Source organism: Argiope bruennichi, chromosome 8, assembly GCF_947563725.1.
Source record: "Argiope bruennichi chromosome 8, qqArgBrue1.1, whole genome shotgun sequence".
Classification (NCBI taxonomy): domain Eukaryota; kingdom Metazoa; phylum Arthropoda; class Arachnida; order Araneae; family Araneidae; genus Argiope; species Argiope bruennichi.
This window is the reverse complement of record NC_079158.1, coordinates 131,450,869-131,468,575: the sequence shown is the minus strand read 5'-3', so window position 1 is coordinate 131,468,575 and position 17,707 is coordinate 131,450,869. Positions and strand designations below refer to the sequence as shown.

The 17,707-nt window shown below is 33.4% G+C and overlaps 1 protein-coding gene across 2 annotated transcripts in view; it reads left to right on the top strand.

Moving 5' to 3' along the window:
* LOC129981901 (ubiquinone biosynthesis protein COQ4 homolog, mitochondrial-like) overlaps positions 1–6,480 on the top strand; it is a 38,052-nt gene extending 31,572 nt beyond the window's left edge. For both annotated transcript variants that reach the window (XM_056092947.1, XM_056092946.1), the window contains 2 exons: positions 288–511; positions 5,582–6,480. In XM_056092947.1, coding sequence (XP_055948922.1) covers positions 288–511; positions 5,582–5,741 — 384 coding nt within the window. In that variant the 3' untranslated portion in view covers positions 5,742–6,480. The remainder of the gene's footprint in view (positions 1–287; positions 512–5,581) is intronic.
* Positions 6,481–17,707: the final 11,227 nt, after the last annotated feature.

Sequence of the window (17,707 nt, the reverse complement as noted above, 5' to 3'; positions counted from 1 at the left end):
ATTAAATGTGGATTATTTAATAATCTTAAAGTGTAAGAAATTAAATATGTCTTGAAATTCAAGGATTTTAAGTAGTTAAAAGTTATGCTATTTTCTTTAATGATCTAAATTAAATCTTTGAAAAATACAAGCTGCTGCTAATTATTATATTCTACGAATTTGAATGCCTTTTGACTTAATTGACTTTTTAATTAAAGTAAATTTGTTGTCATTCAACCCAACAAATATTTATTTATCAAACATTAATAAATTATTTTGAAAACTCACAAATAAACTTCTACTTTAAGAATGTGACACCTGATACAAGAAGACCTGTTCATTATGTGGATGATCCTGAACTTGCCTATGTGATTCAAAGATACAGAGAAGTCCATGACTTGAATCACACTCTTCTTGAAATGCCCACGAATATGCTGGGAGAAGTCGCTGTGAAGTGGATTGAAGCTATGCAGACAGGACTCCCCATGTGTGTTGCTGGTGCCTTACTGGGGCCTGTAAGATTTAGGAAAAAGTAAATTTTTTTCCTTAGAAATCTTGCAATTTAATGGATAAGAATGGATAAAAACTCATGTAATACATTGAAATGCCTTACATGGGTTTGCCTTTTTGCATTGAAATTTCGACCATGGATGTATGACACTCATCAGTACATTTTTAGGTAGACTGAATTAAATTTACCTCAACACTGAGTTTACAAGGGTCACAAAACATAGTAGGAAAATTAATACTAATTATAAGAATAAAAATCAATTCCATATCTTTTTATATCACTTTTTCTTAAAGACATGCCATATCTATAAATATCTACTTCTTTCTATGACTTATAACCATTTTTACCTTTGATGTAGAAAGGGGTATGATGTCATTTAATTTCCAACTTCTCCTTTTCCACATTGTAAGAGTATTGAAAGCAAAGGGGGGAAGAGCACCATAGGGATCAAGAATGTATAGTCAAAGTAGATTCCAGGAAATAAGTGCTGGAGAAGATAGTTGAGGAGATTGAAATTAAGATGTTAACAGTGAGCATTAGTTCTTAGTTTGTAAAAAAAGAAAAATGATGTATTAAATAATTAGTTTATATTTACAAGAAAAATATAAATAAATGAAACATGGTGATAAATCTTCTTTGAATCTGAATTTCTTTTAAATTGACAATTGGCATCACCGAGTTGTCACAGGGTTGTGAAATTAACTCGATTTTCTTTATGAATCGCAAATATGTTAGGAGAAATTGCTATGAAGTGATGAAGACTGGATTTCCTCTGAGTATCAATGGTGTTTTATTGGTCTATGAGTTTAAAAAAAAAAGGGGATTTTTAATTTTTATTTCACTTTGAATTTTTTCACAACCTTGTTTAAGCTTATTGGAAGAGTATATTAATATTGGATTTGGCTCTTTTTTGCAATGAAAGTTCAATCATCATGACTTATTCTTAATTAAGAATTTTATCTTAAAATCCATAATAACCTGAAGTGATAAAAATATAATGCAAGAGTAAGGAACAAGCTCTATTCAATTGGATTAAATGTATTCAATGCTGAAATTTAGCACCATTACAAAAATAAAAGGAAAATGAACAGTTATTTCAAAGACATAACTGAGCATTCTCTCATGAACCTGCAGATATTGTTAGTGCTGGCCCCTATTTGTAGTTTATATCTGCAAGAAAGAGTAATTACTTTTCTTTTGCCACTTCACATTTTAGTATTTGTAGTGATAAGCTAAATTACCAATGTGATTATGAATCGATGTTTGTAGTTTTTGAATAAGTTGATTTGTTAGTAGATTATAGAAGACTTAAACTAATATGAGAAATATGTTTGCTACTGACTTTGAATGCTAATTAGTTGCTATATTAATTTTTTGATTTAAAGAAATAATTCTTTACTGTACAGACTATTCAGAACAATATTTCTGATTACAAATGGTTGTAACTTTGTTCTTAGCTGTAATAAAGAAAAGAAATTAAATATGATGCAGACTAAAATTAAAAAATTTGTTTGTGTATATCATAATTCCTTTATGTAATTTAAATCAATCATATTCACAACATCTGTTCCATCCTAGAACCATTTGTTTGAGGTCATTCATGCAATGTGCATGTCTCTGATGGAATTACTTTTTGTGCCTTCATTTCAAATATACCTTACCATAAGCTCCCTTTGGATACTAGAGTTATGATATATGTAGAGAATGCTTTACATGGTAATGAAATGGACTAGCATGTGGATGTTGCCACTGTGATCAAGAGGATTCACAATCATAGTTCATGGTTATTATATATTAGCCATCCTTTACAACCAGCTAGTTCATCAAAAATATTGATTTTATTTTATTTGAATTAAATCTCTAATCCATAATTTGATGCTTTTGATTCTATCCTCACTCAACTTAAGCATAAAATTATGATACACAATAAAATTATTTAATAACTTATACATCTGTTCACCTTACCTTACCATTGCATTTGTTCTGCTTATTTTGTATATGAATATTCTTGTTGAAGTCAAGTTCCTTATCATCTTAATACCAATAAATGTGTGGTTGTTATCTTCAAATACAGCATTGCATTTCCTAGTACGAAATTTACTTTACAGCATCCTTTTAAATCTCAATGATAGAAGAAAATCACACCTTTAAAATACTTGATGAGACATGAGAAGACTTTGAATTTCATCGCAACAATGAAGGTTTTCCTGAACATTATGCTATATATCTTAATATATATAAATTACGTGTCACGTTGTTTGTCCGCTATGGACTCCTAAACTACTTAACCGATTTTAATCAAATTTGCACACCGTGTGCAGTTTGATCTAACTTAAAAGATAGGATAGCTCTTTTTTGAATTTTTAATTAGAATTTTAATTATTAATTAAAAACTAACTTTCCCGCCAAAAAAATCTTTTCATTTTCCACACCGCCAAATGAGTACGGCTTCAGTTTTTTTTCCCAACAGTCATAAAGCTAGGCTTAAGATTTTTCGGCTGATTATTTGAAACGATTCTATTTATTTTCTTAATATTTGATGCATTTAAAATTAAACATTGTTAATGAATCGATCTTTCAGATCATTCTTAAATACTTTTGAATTAAAATAAAACAGAATAAAGGAAATTAAAAATTTATAATCTACATAGCGTTACCCCAACTGGCGTAGAAAAACTCACGCATTTGCGTTACCGTAACTGGCGTTGAAAATTCACGCTTGCGCATTGTGTTCTGATTGTTGACATGACAACCATTATCAACGGATGATTTAAATTATTTTTAGGTTAGTTGCATGTTTTTGTAATTAAATTGCATTTATGTTAGTTATATATTTTTTGTGTACGCTTATAGTTTTAAGTACATCGTTTTTTTAGTTTTTTTTTAAACCTGTTTTCAACCGATTATTTTAAACGATTCGTTTTATTTTCTTAGTGTTTGATGCATTTAAAATTAAACATTGTTAATTAATCGTTCTGGTCATAATGAATCTGAGAATATTTTGTTGACAAATTCTTGAAATATTACATAAATTAGGAAAAATATTCTTTAGTGCCCATAAAGTTTAAACGCTCAGTGACTGTTTTCAGTAATCATATTACAAAAAAATACTTTGTTTCAGTAAAAAAATATTATTATATTAATTGCAGATTAATCCTTCCCACTTTAATTTATAGTATAAATTCTACGGGAACTAACAGAAAATTAGAGAGATACATATTACGTTATAATTGAAGGCGTTTATAATATTATGAGAAAATTATATGACTATCAAAATTTGAAGTTTTAAAATATTTTGATGAAGAAGCTACTAAAGTAGGAATTGCATAAAATATTTAATTATTAAAATTTTAACGAACATTAAGATTGGCGACCCGTTTGGTCGCCAAAGGCGGCTAGTATATATATATATATATATATATATATATATATATATATATTATTTTCTAAAATAGTTTTAAATTGAGAAAAGATATTGCATGGCAATTAAACTTGTAGACATTGAAATAATTTAGACCTGAGATCTGATAATATTTGTGATCATAATATTTCTTATTATCCCAATCATCAGATGTGGGATTCTTGAACACTCATAGATTTAATCAATTATCGCAGGAGATCCACAGAAACAACAACAAATCTGAAAGAATTCTGTTAGAATGGTAACACAGAGGTTTTACAAAAGAAAAAGTTTTTTTTTTTTTTTTAATTATTCTTTAACCGAAGAAGATAATGTTTTGTCATGTAGCAACCATTACATATCTTCTAAATTTTGCAATATTTTATCCATACTTTTTTATCTCTATTGTAAATTATGCAGATGTTAGCTCATATTTCTGAGTAATTTTGGCTATCAAAAACTTTCAGAATAAAAATTGTTTCTCCTAAAGAGACATTAATAAGTTGAATTTGATTTATTTTTCTCTCTTCAATCTTAAGCAAATTATAGAATAATGAAAACTCATCCTTTCACTATTTTCACTCCCTTTGAGCTAGATGGTCCATCTATAAACCTACACAAGATTTTTATACTCCTCATAACATAACCCAAGCTAGTTAAAATCCAATTAAATTTGTTTGCTCTAGTTATCATGTTAGCAAGACAACATGGGCAAGTATTATGCATACATATGTATTGAATAAATGATGGTTTTGGGTTCTAGGGACCATAATCGATGAAGATCTGCAGAAATTTGTCTGAAATTATTTCATGGGAACATAGGTAGTCTTTCTGTAAGGAATCTTTATTAATAGACACAGGAAACTCTCGTTTGTAAAAGATATACATTAATTTGAGAAAAAGATAAAATTCTAGATTGTCTCCTATTTTTATCTAAATTTCTGGTGCAATTTCCCCAAGTATTATTAAATGTAACATAAAATTTAAATCTAAAAATGACTTTGAAGTTGAATTTTATCTGATTTATGCAAAACCAGTATTTTTTTTACTTATGTTTGATTAAATGAACATTTTGATGCACTCAATTGCTAAAACAAAGCTTTTAAAAGAAACAAAAAGTTCTGATTAAAACTTATAAAAAACTTATAACAATTGTAATAAGCAAAAATATTATGATTAAATGTACTGTTGAATTATTTTAATAGAGAACCAAACATCATTTTTCCAGAAACTGGCAAAGTTGTCCCTGCTTATGGTATATTTTAAAATTATGCTATGAGAATAATTTTTGGAATTAAATTAGCAACTTGAAGAGTGGAAAGAATCCAAAAATTATTCCCTCTGGAGAAAAACAAAACAAAAACACTTCCAAGTTTTCATATGTATTATGCTTAACTAAACATTTATATAAGATGTTTTCATATTTGTTGCTAAATTTTTTTTGTAACTAAAATCAAACTTTTTTAATGATAGTTTATGTGCATGTTGTTTATATTTTTATTTGTTGACACTTGCTTCCTTCTTCTATTTTGATTCAATTCTTTATTTAACTTTTTTTTTGACTTAATTGATTATTTAATATACCATTTTAAGTGTGAAAATTTATTATATCAGGTATGATGATATTTTGCAAGCTACTTGCAGTCATTTTTAGGGGTTTCACTAAAGCATAACTTCCTTTTATTTTTTAGGCAAAGAGAAAAATATCTGAAGTACTATCTTCCATGGTCTGTAAATTGTGGATCTCATGCCAAGTTTCTTATGAATGTATATTTTGAAAAAAGATGGCAGCAAAGCATAAGAGACCTTAGATATGAACTAAATATTCCTGATTTTCTTGTTGAAAGTTGATTAATATAAAATATTTTATGAATATTTCTTAATTTATAGTAACCACTCTGCATATGAGGTTTGAAATTTCATAATATTAATTATTAAATAATATTTAGAAATTGAAAATGAATTATTAAATGATTTGAGAAACAGCATTTCATTTATTTTTAAATATATAGTTTTTGTCTTACCAATATTGCATTATACTTTTTGTTTTACACTTGCAGATTCAGCAAAGTTCACACAATAAAAAAAAAGGTGTTAAATTGCGAAAATATCTAACATTTTTCCTAATGTCTGAAGATGAACTTATTTATTGTTCATATAAACATCTAAGGAACCCTAAATAATGGCAAGAAGCATTATGTATGTTTTTACTCTAAAATCTACAGGAAAATAACTGCCAGTGTGTGGATACAATGCAAGAGTAAGTGGCACCATAATTTAACAGTTTTTTTTTTTTTTGTCATCCTTTTGTAACATTTTAGAAAATATCTAGTGCGCATTAATGCTTTACATCCGAATTACCATCTATGCTTTGCATTTATTATCCTCTTAGCCCCGTTTTCTCCTATCCACTCTATATTGCTGGCCACCCTAACACTTTCTGCAGTTTCAGTAAGTGCCATGATTGATCTTAGCGCCTTGTCAAAATGTGTTCAGCGAGAAATGAAATTGCTTATTTTGAAGATGGCAAAAATTTTGTAAATAGAGCTTGTTACTTCTTTTAGAATGAGAATAAATGCAGATAACTTGCTTTTCGTTTTGTCTTCTGAAATAAATCACATCTTAAAAGTATTTTGAGTGAACCGACTAAATGAAATGAAATTCAAATAGTTTCAACATTATGATAAAGATGGATGTCATCTTTTAATTTTAAAAATGCATGCATTTTTAAAATGCAACCGACTAAATGAAACGAAATTCAAATAGTTTCAACATTGTGATAAACATGGATGTCATCTTTTAATTTTAAAAATGCATGCATTTTCATAGAAGTGAGAATACTATAAGAAACAAAATAAAAATAGATCTGTTCGATAAGAAGTGATGGCCTAACTCAGTGGAATTGTATAATGTTCTGACTGAAAAATTAAATGCTGATGATCATCAGAAAAGTAAAAATCAAATCACTTTTCACCATTATAGAAAGAATTTTTACTGTATTCGGCCACCTGTTGCTGTGGCCCTGTCTTGTTAAATGGAAAAGAAAAGAGAAAGCGCATGTTTCATAAGTGATTAATTTCACAGTTCTTGTGAGTACACAATATTTTTAGTTGTTTCATTGCTTTTGCACACGTATAAATTGTCTGGTTTTCCGACTCTAGAATATTCAACATATAACTGGCCATGTGAGATTAATCCATGACGTCTAGATCTAAACAGCACAATTCTAAAGATTAGTTCAGAGCTTTGTTGACGATGACTACAAACGCCATTCAGTTTGGGAATTGCGATCATCTTAAACTGAACTGGCATATTTATTGGAATCATAAGAATGAAGACATCTTAACCATTGAAAAGTCTTGTCATCGCTATTTTTCTACGATATTGCTCTTTAATTTGTTTTCCTTTTTACTACAAGGCACGACCGTTGCAAAACTTCCGTTAGTTGATATTTCGCTACATGATAAGTAGCACGTTAATTTTCATTTGTAGTATGTGCGATGGCATCTGGCAGATCGAGTATATTCAAAAGTTCTGCTGAAGAATTAGCCGCTTCTTCTGCTTCCACAATAATGTCGATGCGATTGCATCGATTTGAATGTTAAACTAAATAATATTCTTAAGCTCATAACAGTCTTTGTTCTTGGCGACAGGAATAGTTTGTTAATTCAGACAATTGTAATTTTTGTAATTGATTTGAATTTTGGGAAACGATGGTAGTTACCACACGGTCGCCATTCGACTTTTTTACCATGTGTTGCCCAAGGCTGTATCACAGCCCAATCACATCTTGGGCTGCTAGAAGGAGCACTATCCCTGGAGACATTAAAAATTCAGATTCCTGACGCGATATTTTAAGCAACTCGGGAGGTACGCGACGTGGTCTCGAAAATACTGATCGGCCTATTATTTCAATAAAGTGATGGGTTTTAGTGGACTTATTGTTTTTCAGCGGTTGAGTTCCGGGAACTGCGATAAAATTTCATAGAATTTTATAATTCTGAATCACCGAGTAGTATTGATATATCAGAAGTTAGTGAATTAGTGTTTGTGTATTTGCCTTGCGTAGTTAATTTAGTTATACCATTATTCAAGCAGCCACTTTTAACATCCAACAAAAGATTATAGTAAAAAGTCAGTGCCGATTGTTGGGTGGCTAACATTCGCAATTATGAAAGATCAAGTAAAAGTTCGACGCAAATTCAAATCTAGAGTCACTAGTTTTCGACCAAGAGGCGATACTTTTGTACCATAGCAGCCATAAGAAGTAACTCATTTGAGGAATCGGCATTCCGAGTATAATGTTTTGGCAAAATCGATACGTCTGCCCCAATATCCATTAAAAATTTCAATTAACTAATTTTATCGACCAGCCTGATTCGATTTATCTGACGATTGGGGCCCAAGGCCCGTGGGCGATCGCAAATTGAGTTTTCCTTAGAGTTGAAAAAAAAAAGTAAATTACTTTTTTTTTTTTTTTTTTTTTTTCGTTTTTGCTAAAATTAAAAGCAGATACCTTTCGAAGGTTCTTTATGCCTCTGCAACCGGTCTCGAGAGCGGTTGCGTCCGTAGTTAAATTGCCTATTTCTACTTGGCGAACGTGTCTGGCATATTGATGGATGTTTACACAAAGAAACATGGTAAAATAAAAAGTCAATATACCTAAATTTGGAAAATTATAGAAAAAATGGCAAATGAAAAAATAAACACACACACACACACAGAACCTCGCATCAGAAAGAATTAAAAAAAAAAAATGTCGGAATTAATCTCTGAAAAATAATCAATTTTTTCACTCCAAAAAATCGCCGAATTCTACATACGCATACTCAGTAATTGTCCCGTAATGACAATTATTTGCCATCGACCGAACAGCATTTTTCAGCTTTTTTATGCATACGCTGTCTACTGGCCGTCTTATAACTGTCCAAATGTTAACGAGATTTATATGTATACTAGCTGTACCCGCACAGCGTTGCCCATGCCATAACATCCAAGAAGAAAAATTAGCTTTAGACTTTAGTCTAGCCTCCACTCGATATTACATGGGAATGTCACGCGCGATCAAAAAGATATTTAGAAATCATCAAAAATAATTACAAAACAATTTTTTATAGTGCATATTCAGAAATATTTAGGGCTAAGCTTTGATGTGCAGTCATTTGGCGCCTTGCGAGGTTGGCAATTTTTCGGTGGCGCTTTGTTTGCGGTTACATGGCCGCCATTTTTTTTATGTTACTGTATTTCGATCTTTTCTGTTCATTTCCCTTGATTGTTTCCTGCTGTACATCTTCCTTCTGCTTACTTCCATTATTTTCGATTAAATTTTTTTGCATGCATTTCATTTTACTGCATTTATTGACTGTTTTTCTATATTTCCATTAATTAGCTACAGTGTTCCTCGGAACCTTTAGATTGGAACCGCTATTGCTGCCGTTTGTGCCACATTCAGCCATTTCGCTAAAATTCGGCGATAAACTATTTTTTGAGTGAAAATGACTGCATATCAATGCTGTTCCATATTTTGACTGTTAAAATGGTTTCAATTTTCCCTTGTAAACAACACATGTCTTTTGGTTCATTTTTCCATTTTAAAGCTGGGCTAAGCTTTGATATAATCATTTTGCGCCTTGCGAGGTTGGCAATTTTTCGGTGGCGCTTTTGCTACCGTTACCCTATTGCTGACATTCTCGCCACATTCGGCAATTTCGCTAAAATTTGGCGAAAATGAATGTATATCAAAGCTGTTCCTAAAGCTGAACAATATGGACAGACTGTAGATATTGTTCCTACTGAAACCGAGGCATCATTTCTGTAATCCACACATGGATCGAAATTCAGAGCGGAGTACTCCTTTTCGGACCAAATATCAGGAATGTTTGTTCTTTCACTTCTTCTCCTGTGTCTCAAATTTAAATGTCTTTCTCTGTCAGCAGACAGGCGAGGGTCAAATCCTAGTATCCGTTACACGATTGGTGCGATTTTGAAAAATGTCGCCAACGCCGAAATGACGTGTTTACGAATGTCGTCGCTGAAAATTGTAAATACATAAACATACCATGAAAAAAGCATATAAATTAATAAACAATGAAAAATATAATATAAATTAATAAAAAATGAGTAAACACAATTTGACAATACAAGCATTTATAATTTTTAAGTAAGGAAAATTATACAAGTTAACATCAAAATAAATAAACAAATTTTAATCTTCGTGCTTTTTTGCGGCTGCAACTCCTGAATAAACGGACTTTATTGCGGCAATGAAAGCTTTAATTTTTGTTTTTGTGCATTCGCCGCCACATATATTCGGCCATGTAGGAGTCAAACTCGTTCTTGACCCTTTTCGTGCCTTTCATACCGCGCTTTACGGCGCTCCACGTTCCCTCTATTTAGTTGGTGTGACCACCGGATTCCGGAAAGTCACGCTGTGGTTCACTGTGAAATGGCGAAAACCTTCGTCATCATGACAGTCGCAGGCTTTCCAACAATCGGACACAACGACGCTGCTGGGCAAAACGTACTTTTTCAGTACGCCCAACAGCGTCTCTTTTGAACGATCTGGAAGAGCTTCCATAAAACATTTTTCGATGCCGCCGAAAACCCACTGACCCTCCACACGCTTCCCACGGTTAAATTTTCGTTTGCCAAATTTTGACTCGTCAATTTCTACGACGACTGCCTCGCCGCCGATAGGTGCAGAATTTAGGGTAATCCACTGAGTACAAACCTCCCGGCAGAACATCATCCAATCGGTCGCGGTTTGTTTGGCAACACAGAGATCATCCACAATATAGGTATGGCTTGCTCCATAAATCCACTCCACAGTCAACTGCATAATTGTAGTGATATCGAGGTTCAATCCATCGAACCACATGCCTTTCCGGAGCGTCACCTTTTTTGGTGACCCCGGGAACGGCACGACCAGCTAAATCCATCCGAAATGTCTTTCCGTTCTCTCAGCTGCATGTCAGATCCACAAGCAGGGCATTGTTTCGGCAGCAAGCCCACTCCAATACACCACTCAACGACAGCTTGTTTGCCTTTGGATTCCAAAATCCAAAAAAATTTTGTATTTAGATACTCAGACTCATCCATGCTCATCATCAGGAAAATCAAACCGCAATACAATGAATGCAAATGCAAAATGGCTAAAAAGTAATAACCCCCTGTTGCCAAGTTGTAAAAAGTAATAGTAAACAACTACAGATTGCAAACTTTATCGCTGTCCCAAATCTCGCCAAATCGTCCTCGTAACGGATACTAGCATTAATTCCAGGCGAGGTTCATTCTGTCTCTGTAATTCAATTGCAGTGCGATTTAAAGAGAGACGGTTACTTCGCCTCAGCAGAAGACTCTCCTTTGAAGAAAGTGTGGACATTCTTTCTCTGATATTCGCTAACTTTACGCTTCTTTCCTCTACATTTTCATTATCGCGCAACAAACGAAGCGTTTTCGCATTTAATGTGTTCCAGCCAAGGTTGAATTTCCTTTGGGGATAATGAGATTTGAATTATTGTTTAAAATCAAACGTAAACAAAGAAATATAACGCATATGAATACCACAGCTCTTGCTATTTGCATATGCGAAGTTTGAGATTTCCGCTCACGCGCGGATAAGTACAAATCACAGATACTACTACTTTACGCATGCCCGAAACCGTGTAGGAAAATAATTAAAATCGCAATTATAAAACTCCTTTTTTTATTTTGATATCACTTCAATATACTAAAACCTTCCCTAATAAATGCCCTACAAAATGAAATAAGTATCACCAAAATTAGTTAAGTATTTCTCGAGTTTTTCGGGTTTCAACATACAGACGCTTTCAGGAGACTTAATTTTATACTATGTATATATATAGTCTGACACGAGCATGCAGCTTAAACCGCGACATCATCTTGATGAAAGTAGGATCATCAAAAGAATAATTATTCAAACACTCAACTTCCTGCAACTCCAGGTGTTTCAGATAAAAATTCCAATGAAGGTGATAATGATATAACCGAGGTAGTTCCTAATGTTGGCACTAAAGTTGGTCGACGTGTTAAAATTCCCAATAGACTTAATTTATAAATTTTGTTGCAATATTGGGTACTCCATAAAATTGCAAGGTAGAAGATTATGTATGTGTCATACCAGTTACAGCTCAACTTCACATGGAATAATTCAATTCATATTGTTTGTCGATGTAAATAGGCTCTCAAAATTTTTTTATTAAAGTATTCACATCAAACTGTTCGCTTGTATTACATCCGTACTAATCATTAAGCATCTTTTACGCCAGTAAATTCACCAAAAAGAGGTGATTTTTTTACTAAATGCATGAAAGGCACACTTATGTAGGTTTTAAGATATAAAAAATAGACATTTATTTTAACATTTTCTTAGTGATAAGAAATTTGCATTTATTGAACTGGAAATCATAAAGAATAAAATAAAAAAGATGAAACATTAAAAAAATTAATCAGCAAGGATACATTTTTATAAACATAGAAACAAACCACAACAAAAAGCTTCATTAAATATAAAGGGAATTTCCTTAAATATTTTATTTAAAATCATTATATGATATTTCAGCTAAGTGGAATCATAATTATATTGATATTTTGTTTAATAATTTATTATTCTATTACTAATTAAGTAATTTTGTCATGTCAAATTTTCCAAAATTTAAGAATAATATAGGCAAGCATACAGTAGATTGTCATCATCAAATTAAGTTCATCAGTTGAGCAACTACAGAAAAATGGCCTGAATACATCTGTGAACTATACCATCTAATTTATTAATATTTTATTATTGTTAAATATTTAGATTTGCATAATACTCTTACAAATATAATTTTTATCTTTTTATTTTTCTAATATCTTTGTTGAAAATGATTTCTATATTAATGTAAAGATAATGGAAACTTAGTTGTCACTTTTAATATGCTTTAAAATTTTAATCTCTTAACTCGACTCCACTGTAAAATAAGATTGTGTGTCAAAGGGCTCTGATGCACTTCCACGTCTTACTGGGGGAGGGGGGGAATTGTAATGGTATCTCTTAATCTAATTTAAATCTTAATTCATTTCCCAAATTTTATCTTATTTTAGCCCATATTAACTTTATTCCAAATGTTCTCTTATTTCCTGAACCAATTCCAATTTTTATTTAATTCGATAAGCACTCTATGAACACACACGCACTAAATTTATGTCGATTGCTCTCACATTATTAAAAAATCACCACACAAGAATAAATTTGGACTCTTTTTCCTTTTAATCTGGTCATCATTGCTTAGCAGGCGCTGCCCTGCTACCGCAGACACACTCGCTTACGATACACTGAAGTGTTTTTCCCTCTGCCGCAAGAGGGCAGCACAGTGACAGGTCGGAACATACCGCCCGCCTTGACATAATTTTGTCAACACACACACAAGGAAAAACTATGGAATATCACAATTCAATGCACAATGCTGAATAAAAACACACAAATTCAGATGTTAAACACTACACATTACAAGGTAATAACATTAATCACACAATAAAGAACACTAATTTAAGATTACACATCAATAGGAAAAATACAAATTACATTAAATCACTGTACAATATTACACTGATTAAATTCTATTATCCATAGGTAATTTACACAATTTGGAAATAGCTCTTTTGGTGTTTTCACATCACAAACTCTTACGTTACCATCCTTACCGAGGTAAATATTCAAAATACGACCAATGGCCCATTTGGCACTTGGTAAATTTTCCTCTTCCAACAGTACCAGATCACCTATCTTGACATTGGTTTTAATGGGGTCAATTCATGTGACGTAAAAGTCACATGTCATGAGCTATCCACGCATGGCATTTAAGTTTCATCCGCACCGCTTTCGTCGATTAGTCTGCCATTAACGTTCTCCGCCGAGTATGAAGCGGATTTTTTTGTTTACATTTGAACTTATAATTTTTGAGTCATTTTCTTTCCTCTTATTATGTGTTAAAAAAGGAAATACTGGTGTGCTGATGGATGTTTTAATGCGAAACACAAGAGTGACTGTCATGGTAAAATGTTTTCTTATTTTCCTTTCAACAATCCTGCCTAGGGTTGGTATATTGGGTATAAATTTTTTCAAGCCTTCGAAGTCGGTGATATGCTTCGATCATTTTGAAGAATTCTGTCAATGTGTGTTCATTTATTAAATCGTAAATGGAATTCCAGTAATCACAAATGTTTCAGTAATTTTTTAGAAAAATTCTTCGAAAACAGGAATTTGGTAAGCGATTTGCCAACAAAAACAATCAAACAAAATCCAGAGAGCATTTCTAATTCACTTTATTCACATTTGATGAAATTTCTGATAATTTTGAATATACTTAGAAGGTTTTAAAATGTTTGCATGAATATTACATTGCATTTTCTAAAAAATCTTATCAAAATTTAATTAATGTAATTAAACAAACTCCTGCTGCAAAAATAACAACTGCTGTAATGCTAAACTTAGGTGGAAGTGAATAAATTTCTTGAAGATTTATTTAATAAGTGAAATCTTTACTAACTACTGAAAATTGAATTTTCTATTGACTGTTATAATATATATATAATTGATGTATTTTATTAAAAGTGCTCTTAATTTGATAAATTGAATGCTATATGTAAGCAATATATATATATTTAAGTTTTGAAAACACATGTCATTTAATTAAATATATAAATTAGTTAACTATAAAAACCATTAATTAACGTCAAATAATTTTTGCATTTGATTTTTAGTTTTTGGCAGCGGTGGAGGTTCTTCAAGGAATTCCATCTGAAAAGCTGACGGACCTAATGACAATTGAAGAAGCCTTGGAATCCAGATTTGGGGACAGCCATCTAACCCAATTTTACAGAACAAAGCTGAAGACAAGACGACAAGAGGCAGGAGAAAGCCTTCAAGTTTTGGCTGCGGATGTGCAGCGATTAATGAGCCTGGCATACGCCGAATGCCCTCGGGATGTTCGGGAAAGCCTAGCAGTGCAGTATTTCGTCGATGCCATCAGAGACGAAGACACACAGCTTGCAACGAGGCTAACGGATGAAAAAGATCTAAAATCAGCTCTAGCTTATAGCATGAAGTATGAGGTTGCAAAAACTGTTTCCCGGAGTCCCAGATATGTCAGACCGATTGAGATTCAGAATGATGCCGGCGAGAAAAGTGACGACAAATTTGAATCACTCTGCAGTATGCTGGAAAATTTATGGAACAGTCGTGGTGGTGAAAAGAATAACATCCCTCACCGAAACCCGAATGTGACTTGCTGGAGGTGCAACAAGAAGGGGCACTTACAGAGAGAGTGCTCGGTGGTTGTTTCCAACCAGGGAAACTAACTCATGGCCGTCTTGCGGGGCGAAGGCTGCCTTTTCTGAATAAAGCCCCTGAAGAAGGATTGAGAGTTTCCGCTCTTAGTGGAAATAAAAATGGACTTTACTTAGAAGGACTTATTTGCGGCATCCAGTGTATGATGTAGGTAGATACGGGAGCAAATGTCACACTTTTAAGAACAGACTTGGCCCAGAAATTAAAAGAACAATTTTATTACACAGCTCCTAATATTTCTTTAAAGACTGCTACAGGTGAAAATGCGAAAATACATGGCAAGTTAGATGCATCTATTGAATTGGGATCAAGAAAATTTCAACATAAGATCTACATTGCTGACATCACCGATCCCTGTATTCTAGGTCTGGATTTCCTTCAAAAATTTAACTTTACTGTAGACCTTAAGAGAAACGAGATACGGACAGCAGAGGAAGAAATTCCTCTGTTTTCAGCCGATGTACAGAATTCAAAGTCATGTTCTGTATTGGCCAAGGAGAGAACTTTAATACCGCCAAGATCTGAATGTCTTATCCAGGGGGTTTCTGAAGTTTCTGCACCGTTCAGATACGCCGTAACGGACTTTTCTAGTCAAGTTTACCAAAAGGGTGTGCTTGTGGCGGCCTCACTGGTTGATTTGAAGACGGAAGCCATCCCCGTTCGAGTATTGAATCTGAACAATAAACCCAAGATCGTGAACAAAGGAACTGTTATTGCGTCCTGTGACCCGGTGGTGGATATCGTCGCTCGTCCTCAAGAATTTTCTGGAGCACATCCTCCGATAATTTTGGAGAATCTTGAAGGACTTGATGAGCAGCAAAAGAGAGATGTAAGAAAATTACTTAATGAATTTCAAAGCTTGTTTTCGATCTGTGACTCTGATGTTGGCCGGTGCAAAATGGCACAATATAGAATCGATACCGGTGACCATCCACCAATTAAACAACACCCCAGACGATTACCCCTTGCAAAGAAGGAAGAAACAGAAAAACTAATTAAAGAAATGGTTGACAACGAAATAATTGAGAAAACGTCTAGCCCTTGGGCTTCGCCTATTGTTCTTGTCAAAAAGAAAGACGGATCCACAAGATTCTGTGTAGACTACAGGAAATTGAACGAAATTACTAAAAAAGACAGTTATCCTCTACCGCAAATAGACGACACCCTGGATGCTTTGAACGGAAATAAATGGTTCACGACGCTGGATTTGAAAAGTGGATACTGGCAGGTAGAGAGAGATCCGACCTGAAGATAGAGAAAAGATGGCCTTCACCACCGGACAAGGCCTTTGGCAATTCAAGGTAATGCCTTTCGGACTTTGTAATGCTCCTGTAACATTCGAAAGACTAATGGAGACAGTATTACGTGGACTATCGTCTGAAGCCTGTTTAGTATATTTAGATGACATCATAGTAGTAGGAAGGACATTTGAAGAACATTTGAATAACCTTCGGAAAGTATTCCAGAGACTACAGAAAGCCAACCTTAAGTTAAGCAATAAGAAATGCCGATTCTTCCAAAAGCAGGTAGTTTACCTCGGACATGTTATTTCAGCAGAGGGAGTTAAAACCGATCCACAGAAAATTAAGGCAGTAGTCGATTGGCCTTGTCCAGAGACAGTGCATGACCTTCGAAGTTTCCTGGGGCTGTGTACTTATTATCGACGCTTTGTAAAAAAAATTTCTACAATAGCAAGACCTTTACACAATTTAACTGAAGCTAAATCTAAATTTAATTGGACAGAAGAATGTGATAACTCTTTCAGCAGTTTAAAGCAGGCTTTGACAACTTCCCGTGTCTTGACCTACCCTCGGACTGACAAAGATTTTATATTGGATACGGATGCTAGTAATGAAGGAATAGGGGCTGTGCTATCCCAGAAGATTGGAAATGAAGAATGTGTCATCGCTTACTTCAGCAAGAGCTTGGGTAAGCCAGAAAGAAATTATTGTGTCACACGTAAAGAATTACTTGCCATTTTAAAGTCTGTAGAGCATTTCCATCACTATCTCTATGGACGGAAATTTCTTCTCCGGACTGATCATGCTTCCTTGAGATGGCTTTTAAATTTTAAAGAACCTGAAGGTCAGATAGGTCGCTGGATTCAAAGACTTCAGGAGTATGAATTCGAGATCCAGCATCGCAAAGGGATCTCTCACGGAACCGCAGATGCCCTCTCTCGAAGACCCTGTAGGGAAAGCTGCAAACATTGCACGAATGCGGAAAAGAAGTTTGGAATGGAAACGGATATTTCCGTGAAAGTTTTAACAAAAACAACGGTGGATCCCTGGTCTTCAAGTGAGATACAAAAAGCACAGTTGGAAGATCCCGCTATTAAACCAATTTTGAAAAAGAAACTAAATTCGGCGGATCGACCATCTTGGCAAGAAATCGCTCCGGAAAGTCCGGCAACGAAACGATACTGGGCTCTTTGGGACTCCTTACATCTGAAAGACGGTGTTTTATACCG